General features: G+C 44.7%; 1 protein-coding gene across 1 annotated transcript in view; it reads left to right on the forward strand.

Annotated features, from left to right (window-relative positions):
* LOC119363998 (7-deoxyloganetin glucosyltransferase-like) overlaps positions 1 to 954 on the forward strand; it is a 1,819-nt gene extending 865 nt beyond the window's left edge. Inside the window, exon 2 of the mRNA XM_037629386.1 lies at positions 1 to 954. This exon is cut by the window's left edge and continues 207 nt beyond it. Within this exon, the coding sequence (XP_037485283.1) occupies positions 1 to 758 (758 nt within the window). The 3' untranslated portion in view covers positions 759 to 954.
* The last annotated feature ends 11,690 nt before the right edge of the window (positions 955 to 12,644 follow it).

The raw sequence follows: 12,644 nt of genomic DNA on the forward strand, positions 1-12,644 counted from the left end.
AGCTGGAGCGGCCGGTCCTCGACGCCATGCGCGCCATCCTCCCGCCCCTCTACACCGTGGGGCCGCTGCTTCTCCACGCCCACCACGCCGTCCCCGACGGCACCTCGCTCGACGCCCTTGGCTCCAACCTCTGGAAGGAGCAGGACGGCCTCCTCGACTGGCTCGACGGCCACGGCGCCAACTCCGTGGTGTACGTGAACTACGGCAGCATCACTGTGATGACGAACGAGCAGCTCCTGGAGTTCGCGTGGGGGCTGGCCAACAGCGGCTACCCTTTCATATGGAACATCCGGCCGGACCTGGTCAAGGGCGACACGGCCGTGCTGCCGCCGGAGTTCATGGCCTCCATCGACGGCCGTGCCATGCTCACCACGTGGTGCTCGCAGGAGAAGGTCCTCGCGCACAAGGCCGTGGGGGTGTTCCTGACGCACTCCGGGTGGAACTCGACGCTGGAGAGCATCTCTAACGGCGTGCCGATGCTCAGCTGGCCCTTCTTCGCGGAGCAGCAGACCAACTGCAGGTACAAGTGCACGGAGTGGGGGAACGGGATGGAGATCGACGGCGAGGTGAAGCGGGAGGTCCTGGCGGCGATGATACGTGAGGCCATGGAAGGGGAGAAGGGGCTGGAGATGAGGAGGCGTGCGGCGGAGTGGAAGGAGAGTGCGGTTAGAGCCACGCTTCCTGGTGGATCCGCGGTGGCTAACCTGGACTCGGTGATCCGTGACGTGCTCCTCGCCAACTTCAACAACAAAAACTGAGTGAGGGCCCCGTGGTTGGGGGTGGAGGGGATTTCAGTGAACAAACAAGCCCAAACAGAATTATCCACATGCACGTTGGGGTCCAATGCCTATCCAAGAGCCGAGAGTCGATTTTTTTAAGACGCGGGCAACTTGTATTTTGTATGTTTATCCTCTTTATTATGGAACCAAAGTGTATTTTGGGTATTCTGTAGTTTGCAAGTTTTTTTTGAAAAACTTCCAATTTATTCATCTTCGATCATGGTAGTACAACGAACACTAGAAATAATAAAAAATACATCCAGATCCGTAAACCACCTAGCGACGACTACAAGCACTGAAGCGAGCCGAAGGCGCGCCGCTGTCATCACCCCTCCCTCGCCGGAGCCGGGCAAACCTTGTTGTAGTAGACAGTCGGGAAGTCGTCGTGTTAAGACCCCATAGAACCAACGCACCAGTATAGCACCCGCCGCCGATGAAGAGTGTAGATCAGAAGGATCCAACCTGAAAACACTGAAATATAGATGAACGACGAACAAATCCGAGCAAATCCACCAAAGACAGATCCGCCGGAGACACACCTCCACACACCCACCGATTATGCTAGACGCATCACCGGTACGGGGGCTGGGCGGGGAGACCTTATTCCCTCTTCAGGGAGCCGCCCCCGCCTCGCCTTACCGAGTAGAACACAAACCCTAACAAAACTCAAAAATAGATGTAAAAACGGAGCCCTCCCACCAGCAAGGGCAGAGATCCACTCCGTCTCCATGGCCCTATGGCCACTGGAGACGGGGCGGACCGGCGCCGGCACCGACGGGAGGCAAGAGAAACCCTAGCTTTTTGGGTCACGCTACGTGAGGTCTGTTTGTGCTGTTCGCATGGGGGTTGGCATGTGGATTCCCTTTGTGGAGCTAAAGCGTATTTTGCATGTTGATTCTGTTATGAAAGCAACTTGTATTACTATGGTGCCAAAGACCAGCATATATATATGTACTACAAGAGAATGCCAGAAGGCTAGAATACAAAAGGCCAAAGGCCACATAAATATAACTCAATATAACTCTAAACCCCTCCCCCCCCCCTCAAACTCATGATGGATTCACAACACTGAATTTGGAGAGGTGAAATCCATGTTGCGCTCTAGTCTGGGCCTTCGTAAAGAAATTCGCTAGTTGTAACTCAGAAGGCACATACTGAAGAGAAATAACATGATCCTGCACAGCAGCTCGCACATAAAAAGCATCAACACCAATATGCTTGGTAAACTCATGCTTCACAGGGTCCCGCGCAATACTGATAGTACCTGTACTGTCGGACAAGAGGGTGGTAGGTGCATGAACAGAAACACCAAAATCCTCCAGTAACCATCGTAACCAAGTCACCTCTGTCGTCAGAAGCGCCATAGCTCGCAACTCGGTCTCTCCACTCGAACGGGAAACTTCAGTCTGTTTCTTTGTCTTTCAGGCAATGAGAGAACCACCAAGAAAAACACAATAAGCAGAAAGTGAACGACGATATGAAGGTGTTGGAAATATGCCCTAGAGGCAATAATAAAAGTATTATTATTATATTTCCTTGTTCATGATAATTGTCTTTTATTCATGCTATAACTGTATTATCCGGAAATCGTAATACACGTGTGAATACATAGACCACAATATGTTCCTAGTGAGCCTCTAGTTGACTAGCTCGTTGTGATCAACAGATAGTCATGGTTTCCTGGCTATGGACATTGGATGTCGTTGATAACGGGATCACATCATTAGGAGAATGATGTGATGGACAAGACCCAATCCTAAGACTAGCACAAAAGATCGTGTAGTTCATTTGCTAGAGCTTTGCCTATGTCAAGTATCTCTTCCTTTGACCATGAGATCGTGTAACTCCTGGATACCGTAGGAGTGCTTTGGGTGTATCAAACGTCACAACGTAACTGGGTGACTATAAAGGTGCACTACAGGTATCTCCGAAAGTATCTATTGTTTTATGCGGATCGAGACTGGGATTTGTCACTCCGTGTAAACGGAGAGGTATCTCTGGGCCCACTCGGTAGGACATCATCATATGCGCAATGTGACCAAGGAGTTGATCACGGGATGATGTGTTACAGAACGAGTAAAGTGACTTGCCGGTAACGAGATTGAACAAGGTATCGGTATACCGACGATCGAATCTCGGGCAAGTAACATACCGATAGACAAAGGGAATTGTATACGGGATCGATTGAGTCCTTGACATCGTGGTTCATCCGATGAGATCATCGTGGAACATGTGGGAGCCAACATGGGTATCCAGATCCCGCTGTTGGTTATTGACCGGAGAACATATGAGATGTTTCGAGGGCTGAAATTAGGATTTCAGGCTCGTGCCCACGTCAAGAGGTATAAGACCTCCGACGATTTTCTTAGCCTGCAAACTAAGGAGAGAAGCTCAATTGTTGAGCTTGTGCTCAGATTGTCTGAGTACAACAATCACTTGAATCGAGTGGGAGTTGATCCTCCAGATGAAATAGTGATAGTTTCTCCGAAGTCATTACCACCAAGCTGCTAGAGCTCTGTGATGAACTATAACATATCAGGGATAGATATGATGATCCTTGAAATATTCGCGTTGTTTGACACCGCGAAAGTAGAAATCAAGAAGGAGCATCAATTGTTGATGGTTGGTGAAACCACTAGTTTCAAGAAGGGCAAGGGAACAAAGGGATACTTCATGAAACGGCAATTCAGCTGCTGCTCTAGTGAGGAAACCCAAGGTTGAACCCAAACCCGAGACTAAGTGCTTCTGTAATAAGGGGAACAACCACTGGAGCAGCATTACCCTAGATACTTGGTAGATGAGAAGGCTGGCAAGGTCGATAGAAGTATATTGGATATACATTATGTTAATGTGTACTTTACTAGTACTCCTAGTAGCACCAGGGTATTGGATACCGGTTCGGTTGCTAAGTGTTAGTAACTCGAAATAAAAGCTACGGAATAAACGGAGACTAGCTAAAGGTGAGCTGACGATATATGTTGGAAGTGTTTCCAAGGTTGATATGATCAAGCATCGCACGCTCCCTCTACCACCGAGATTGGTGTTTGCGTTGAGCATAGACATGATTGGATTATGTCTATCGCAATACGGTTATTCATTTAAGGAGAATAATGGTTACTCTATTTTTGAATAATACCTTCAATGGTCTTGCACCTAAAATGAATGGTTCATTGAATCTCGATCGTAGTGATACACATTTTCATGCCAAAAGATATAAGATAGTAATGATAGTACCACTTACTTGTGGCACTGCCATGTAAGTCATAATGGTATAAAACGCATGAAGAAGCTCCATGTTGATGGATCTTTGGACTCACTCGTTTTTGAAAAGTTTGAGACATGCGAACCATGTCTATTGGTGTATATGCATGAAGAAACTCCATGCAAATGGATCGTTCGGACTCACTTGATTTTGAATCACTTGAGATATGCAAATCATACCACATGGGCAAGATGACTGAAAAGCCTCGGTTTCAGTAAGATGGAACAAGATAGCAACTTGTTGGAAGCAACACATTTTGATGTGTGCAGTCCAATGAGTGCTGAGGCATGCAGTGAATATCGTTATATTCTTACTTCACAGATGATTCGAGTAGATGTTGAGAATATTTACTTGATGAAACACAAGTCTGAATTATTGAATGGTTCAAGAAATTTCAGAGTGAAGTAGCAGATCATTGTGACAAGAGGATAAAATTTCTGTGATATGATCATAGAGATGAATATCTGAGTTACGAGTTTTGGCACACAATTAAGACATTGTGGAAATTGTTTCGCAATTAACACCGCCTGGAACACCATAGTGTGATGGTGTGTCCGAACATCATAGTTGCACCCTATTGGATATGGTGCGTACCATGATGTCTCTTATCGAATTACCACTATTGTCCATGGGTTAGGCATTAGAGACAACCACATTCACTTTAAATAGGGTACCACGTAATTCCGTTGAGATGACACCGGTTTAGAGAAACCTAAGTTGTCGTTTCTTAAAGGTTTGGGGCTGCGACGCTTATGTGAAAAAGTTTCAGCTTAATAAGCTCGAACCCAAAGCGGATAAATACATCTTCATAGGACAACCCAAAAACAGTTGGGTATGCCTCCTGTCTCAGATCCGAAAGCAATAAAGGATTGTTTATAGAATCGGGTCCTTTCTCGAGAAAAAGTTTCTCTCGAAAGAATTGAGTGGGAGGATGGTGGAGACTTGATGAGGTTATTGAACCATCTCTTCAACTAGTGTGTGGCAGGGCACAGGAAGTTGTTCCTATGGCACCTACACGAATTGAAGTGGAAGCTTATGATAGTGATCATGAAGCTTCGGATCAAGTCACTACCGAACCTCGTAGGACGACAAGGACACGTACTACTTCGGAGTGGTACGGTGATCCTGTCTTGAAGGTCATGTTGCTAGACAACAATGAACCTACGAGCTATGGAGAAGCGATGGTGGGCCCAAATTCCGACAAATGGTTAGGAGCCATAAAATCCGAGAGAGGATCCATGTATGAGTACAGATGGATTTCAAAAGGAAGACGGACAATGATGGTAAATGTCACCATTAAGAAAGCTCGACTTGTCGTTAAGATGTTTTCCGACAAGTTCAAGGAGTTGACTACGATGAGATTTTCTCACTCGTAGTGATGCTAAGAGTCTGTTGGAATTATATTAGCGATTACTGCATTATTTATGAAATCTTGCAGATAGGATGTCAAAACATTGTTTCCTCGACGATTTTCTTGAAGAAAGGTTGTATGTGATACAACCGGAATGTTTTGTCAATCCCGAAAGATGCTAATAAGTATGCAAAGCTCCAGCAATCCTTCTAAGGACTGTAGTGAGCATCTCGGAGTTGGAATGTATGCTTTGATGATGATCAAAGATTTTGGGTTTGTACAAAGTTTATGAGAAACTTGTATTTCCAAAGAAGTGAGTGGGAGCACTATAGAATTTCTGATGAGTATATGTTGTTGACATATTGTTGATCAGAAATGACGTAGAATTTCTGGAAAGCATATAGGGTTATTTTGAAAGTGTTTTTCAATGAAAGCCTGGATTAAGCTACTTGAACATTGAGCATCAAGATCTATAAGGATAGATCAAAATGCTTAATAATACTTTCAAATGAGCACATACCTTGACATGATCTTGAAGGTGTTCAAGATGGACCAGTCAAAGAAGGAGTTCTTGCCTGAGTTGTAAGGTACGAAGTTAAGACTTAAAGCTCGACCTCGGCAGAATAGAGAGAAAGGACGAAGGTCGTCCCCTATGCTTAAGACATAGGCTCTACAGTATGCCATGCTGAGTACCGCACCTGAAATGTGCCTTGCCATGAGTCAGTCAAGGGGTACAAGAGTGATCCATGAATGGATCACAGACAGCGGTCAAAGTTATCCTTGGTAACTAGTGGACTAAGGAATTTTCTCGATTATGGAGGTGGTAAAAGAGTTCGTCGTAAAGGTTACGTCGATGCAAGCTTAACACCTATCCGGATAGCTCTAAGAAGAGATACCGGATATATATTACGGGGCAACAATTTAGAATAGCTCCAAGTAGAACAGTTATTTGGAATAGCTCCAAATAGAGCGTGGTAGCTACATCTAGGAGATGACATAGAGATTTGTAAAGCACACATGGATCTGAAAGGTTCGGACCCGTTGACTAAAACCTCTCTCACAAGCAACATGATCAAACCTAAAACTCTTGGGTATTAGTCACATGGCGATGTGACCTGTGAGTGTTAATCACATGGCGATGTGAACTAGATTATTGACTCTAGTGCAAGTGGGAGACTGTTGGAAATATGCCCTAGAGGCAATAATAAAAGTGTTATTATTATATTTCCTTGTTCATGATAATTGTCTTTTATTCATGCTATAACTGTATTATCCGGAAATCGTAATACACGTGTGAATACATAGACCACAATATGTCCCTAGTGAGCCTCTAGTTGACTAGCTCGTTGTGATCAACAGATAGTCATGGTTTCCTGACTATGGACATTGGATGTCGTTGATAACGGGATCACATCATTAGGAGAATGATGTGATGGACAAGACCCAATCCTAAGACTAGCACAAAAGATCGTGTAGTTCGTTTGCTAGAGCTTTGCCAATGTCAAGTATCTCTTCCTTTGACCATGAGATCGTGTAACTCCTGGATACCGTAGGAGTGCTTTGGGTGTATCAAACGTCACAACGTAACTGGGTGACTATAAAGGTGCACTACAGGTATCTCCGAAAGTATCTATTGTTTTATACGGATCGAGACTGGGATTTGTCACTCCGTGTAAACGGAGAGGTATCTCTGGGCCCACTCGGTAGGACATCGTCATATGCGCAATGTGACCAAGGAGTTGATCACGGGATGATGTGTTACGGAACGAGTAAAGTGACTTGCCGGTAACGAGATTGAACAAGGTATCGGTATACCGACGATCGAATCTCGGGCAAGTAAAATACCGCTAGACAAAGGGAATTGTATACGGGATCGATTGAGTCCTTGACATCGTGGTTCATCCGATGAGATCATCGTGGAACATGTGGGAGCCAACATGGGTATCCAGATCCCGCTGTTGGTTATTGACCGGAGAACGTCTCGGTCATGTCTGCATGTCTCCCGAACCCGTAGGGTCTACACACTTAAGGTTCGATGACGCTAGGGTTATAAAGGAAGCTTGTATGTGGTAACCGAATGTTGTTCGGAGTCCCGGATGAGATCCCGGACATCACGAGGAGTTCCGGAATGGTCCGAAGGTAAAGATTTATATATAGGAAGTCCCGTTTCGGCCATCGGGACAAGTTTCGGGGTCATCGGTATTGTACCGGGACCACCGGAAGGGTCCCGGGGGCCCACCGGGTGGGGCCACCTGCCCCGGGGGGACACATGGGCTGTAGGGGGTGCGCCTTGGCCTACATGGGCCAAGAGCACCAGCCCCTAGAGGCCCATGCGCCAAGATATAGGAAAAAGGGGAGAGTCCTAAAGGGGGAAGGCACCTCGGAGGTGCCTTGGGGAGGATGGACTCCTCCCCCCTCCTTAGCCGCTCCCCTTCCTTGGAGGAGGGGGCAAGGCTGCGCCTCCCCCCTCTCCCCTGCCCCTATATATAGTGGAGGGGAGGGAGGGCATCCACACCTGAGCCCTTAGCGCCTCCCTCCCTCCCGTGACACCTCCTCCTCTCCCGTAGGTGCTTGGCGAAGCCCTGCAGGATTGCCACGCTCCTCCATCACCACCACGCCGTTGTGCTGCTGCTGGATGGAGTCTTCCTCAACCTCTCCCTCTCTCCTTGCTGGATCAAGGCGTGGGAGACGTCACCGGGCTGTACGTGTGTTGAACGCGGAGGTGTCGTCCGTTCGGCACTTGATCATCGGTGATCTGAATCACGACGAGTACGACTCCATCAACCCCGTGCACTTGAACGCTTCCGCTTAACGATCTACAAGGGTATGTAGATGCACTCTCTTTCTACTCGTTGCTGGTCTCTCCATAGATAGATCTTGGTGATTCGTAGGAAATTTTTTGAATTTCTGCTACGTTCCCCAACAGTGGCATCATGAGCTAGGTCTATTGCGTAGATTCTTTGCACGAGTAGAACACAAAGTAGTTGTGGGCGTTGATTTTGTTCAATATGCTTACCGTTACTAGTCCAATCTTGTTTCGACGGTATTGTGGGATGAAGCGGCCCGGACCGACCTTACACGTACTCTTACGTGAGACAGGTTCCACCGATTGACATGCACTTGGTGCATAAGGTGGCTAGCGGGTGCCAGTCTCTCCCACTTTAGTCGGAACGGATTCGATGAAAAGGGTCCTTATGAAGGGTAAATAGCAATTGACATATCACGTTGTGGTTTTGCATAGGTAAGAAACGTTCTTGCTAGAAACCCATAGCAGCCACGTAAAACATGAAAACAACAATTAGAGGACGTCTAACTTGTTTTTGCAGGGTATGCTTTGTGATGTGATATGGCCAAGAAGAATGTGATGAATGATATGTGATGTATGAGATTGATCATGTTCTTGTAATAGGATTCACGACTTGCATGTCGATGAGTATGACAACCGGCAGGAGCCATAGGAGTTGTCTTTATTTATTGTATGACCTACGTGTCATTGAAGAACGCCATGTAACTTACTTACTTTATTGCTAAACGCGTTAGCCATAGAAGTAGAAGTAGTCGTTGGCGTGACAACTTCATGAAGACACGATGATGGAGATCATGATGATGGAGATCATGGTGTCAAGCCGGTGACAAGATGATCATGGAGCCCCGAAGATGAAGATCAATGGAGCTATATGATATTGGCCATATCATGTCACAACTATATAATTGCATGTGATGTTTATTATGATTATGCATCTTGTTTACTTAGGACGACGGTAGTAAATAAGATGATCCCTTACAAAATTTCAAGAAGTGTTCTCCCCAACTGTGCACCGTTGCTACAGTTCGTCGCTTCTAAGCACCACGTGATGATCGGGTGTGATGGATTCTTACGTTCACATACAACGGGTGTAAGACAGTTTTACACAGCGAAAACATTTAGGGTTAACTTGACGAGCCTAGCATGTGCAGACATGGCCTCGGAACACGGAGACCGAAAGGTCGAGCATGAGTCGTATAGTAGATACGATCAACATGAAGATGTTCACCGACGTTAACTAGTCCGTCTCACGTGATGATCGGACACGGCCTAGTTGACTCGGATCATGTGATCACTTAGATGACCAGAGGGATGTCTATCTGAGTGGGAGTTCATAAGATGAACTTAATTATCCTGAACATAGTCAAAAGACCTTTTGCAAATTATGTCGTAGTTCACGCTATAGTTCTACTGTTTTAGTTATGTTCCTAGAGGAAATATAGTTGAAAGTTGATAGTAGCGATTATGCGATCACTAGAACGCTTATGTCCTTGATGCACTGCTCAGTGTGCTAAACCCCAAACGTCGTTTGTGGATGTTGCGAACATCGGACATACACGTTTTGATAACTACGTGATAGTTCAGTTAAACGGTTTAGAGTTGAGGCACTAAAGACGTTTTCGAAACGTCACGGAACATATGAGATGTTTCGAGGGCTGAAATTGGGATTTCAGGCTCGTGCCCACGTCAAGAGGTATGAGACCTCCGATGATTTTCTTAGCCTGCAAACTAAGGGATAAAAGCTCAATCGTTGAGCTTGTGCTCAGATTGTCTGAGTGCAACAATCACTTGAATCGAGTGGGAGTTGATCTTCCAGATGTGATAGTGATGTTTCCCCAAAGTCATTGCCACCGAGCTGCTAGAGCTTCGTGATGAACTATAACATATCAGGGATAGATATGATGATCCTTGAGGTATTCGCGATGTTTTGACACCGCGAAAGTAGAAATCAAGAAGGAGCATCAATTGTTGATGGTTGGTGAAACCACTAGTTTCAAGAAGGGCAAGGGCAAGAAGGGATACTTCATGAAACGGCAAATCAGCTGCTGCTCTAGTGAAGAAACCCAAGGTTGAACCCAAACCCGAGACTAAGTGCTTCTGTAATAAGGGGAACAGTCACTAGAGCAGAATTACCCTAGATACTTGGTAGATGAGAAGGCTGGCAAAGTCGATAGAAGTATATTGGATATACATTATGTTAATGTGTACTTTACTAGTATTCCTAGTAGCACCAGGGTATAAGATACCGGTTCGGTTGCTAAGTGTTAGTAACTCGAAATAAAAGCTACGGAATAAACGAAGACTAGCTAAAGGTGAGCTGACGATATATGTTGGAAGTATTTCCAAGTTTGATGTGATCAAACATCGCACGCTCCCTCTACCATCAAGATTAGTATTAAACCTAAATGGTTTATTGAATCTCGATCGTAGTGATACACATTTTCATGCCAAAAGATATAAGATAGTAATGATAGTACCACTTACTTGTGGCACTGCCATGTAAGTCATAATGGTATAAAACGCATGAAGAAGCTCCATGTTGATGGATCTTTGGACTCACTCGTTTTTGAAAAGTTTGAGACATGCGAACCATGTCTATTGGTGTATATGCATGAAGAAACTCCATGCAAATGGATCGTTCGGACTCACTTGATTTTGAATCACTTGATATATGCAAATCATACCACATGGGCAAGATGACTGAAAAGCCTCATTTTCAGTAAGATGGAACAAGATAGCAACTTGTTGGAAGTAACACATTTTGATGTGTGCAGTCGAATGAGTGCTGAGGCATGCAGTGAATATCATTATGTTCTTACTTCACAGATGATTTGAGTAAATGTTGAGTATATTTACTTGATGAAACACAAGTCTGAATTATTGAATGGTTCAAGTAATTTCAGAGTGAAGTAGCAGATCATTGTGACAAGAGGATAAAATGTCTATGATATGATCATAGAGATGAATATCTGAGTTACGAGTTTTGGCACACAATTAAGACATTGTGGAAATTGTTTCGCAATTAATACCGCCTGGAACACCATAATGTGATGGTGTGTCCGAACATCATAATTGCACCCTATTGGATATGGTGCGTTCCATGATGTCTCTTATCGAATTACCACTATCGTCCATGGGTTAGGCATTAGAGACAACCACATTCACTTTAAATAGGGCACCACGTAATTCCGTTGAGATGACACCGTATGAATTATGGTTTAGAGAAACCTAAGTTGTCGTTTCTTAAAAGTTTGGGGCTGCGACGCTTATATGAAAAAGTTTCAGGTTGATAAGCTCGAACCCAAAGCGGATAAAATGCATCTTCATAGGAAACCCAAAACAGTTGGGTATACCTCCTAATTCAGATCCGAAAGCAATATGGATTGTTTCTAGAATCGGGTCCTTTCTCGAGGAAAAGTTTCTCTCGAAAGAATTGAGTGGGAGGATGGTGGAGACTTGATGAGGTTATTGAACCGTCTCTTCAACTAGTGTGTGACAGGGCACAGGGAGTTGTTCCTGTGGCAGCTACACCAATTGAAGTGGAAGCTTATGATATTGATCATGAAACTTCGGATCAAGTCAGTCCCAAACCTCGTAGGATGACAAGGATGCGTACTACTTTAGAGTGGTACGTAATCCTGTCTTGAAGGTCATGTTGCTAGACAACAATGAACCTACGAGCTATGGAGAAGCGATGGTGGGCCCGGATTCCGATAAATGGCTTGAGGCCATAAAATCCGAGAGAGGATCCATGTATGAAAACAAAGTGTAGACTTTGGCAGAACGGCTCGATGGTCGTAAGGCTAATTGAGTACAGATGGATTTCAAAAGGAAGACGGACAATGATGGTAAATGTCACCATTAAGAAAGCTCAACTTGTCGTTAAGATGTTTTCCGACAAGTTCAAGGAGTTGACTACGATGAGATTTTCTCACTCATAGCGATGCTAAGAGTCTGTTGGAATTATATTAGCGATTACTGCATTATTTATGAAATCTTGCAGATAGGATGTCAAAACATTGTTTCCTCGACGATTTTAATAAGGAAAGGTTGTATGTGATACAACCGGAAGGTTTTGTCAATCCCGAAAGATGCTAATAAGTATGCAAAGCTCCAGCAATCCTTCTAAGGACTGGAGTGAGCATCTCGGAGTTGGAATGTATGCTTTGATGATGATCAAAATTTTTTGGGCTTGTACAAAGTTTATGAGAAACTTGTATTTCCAAAGAAGTGAGTGGGAGCACTATAGAATTTCTGATGAGTATATGTTGTTGACATATTGTTGATCAGAAATGACGTAGAATTTCTGGAAAGCATATAGGGTTATTTTGAAAGTGTTTTTCAATGGAAAGCCTGGATTAAGCTACTTGAACATTGAGCATCAAGATCTATAAGGATAGATCAAAATGCTTAATAATACTTTCAAATGAGCACATACCTTGACAT

This window comes from Triticum dicoccoides, chromosome 2B (genome assembly GCF_002162155.2).
Source record: "Triticum dicoccoides isolate Atlit2015 ecotype Zavitan chromosome 2B, WEW_v2.0, whole genome shotgun sequence".
NCBI lineage: Eukaryota > Viridiplantae > Streptophyta > Magnoliopsida > Poales > Poaceae > Triticum > Triticum dicoccoides.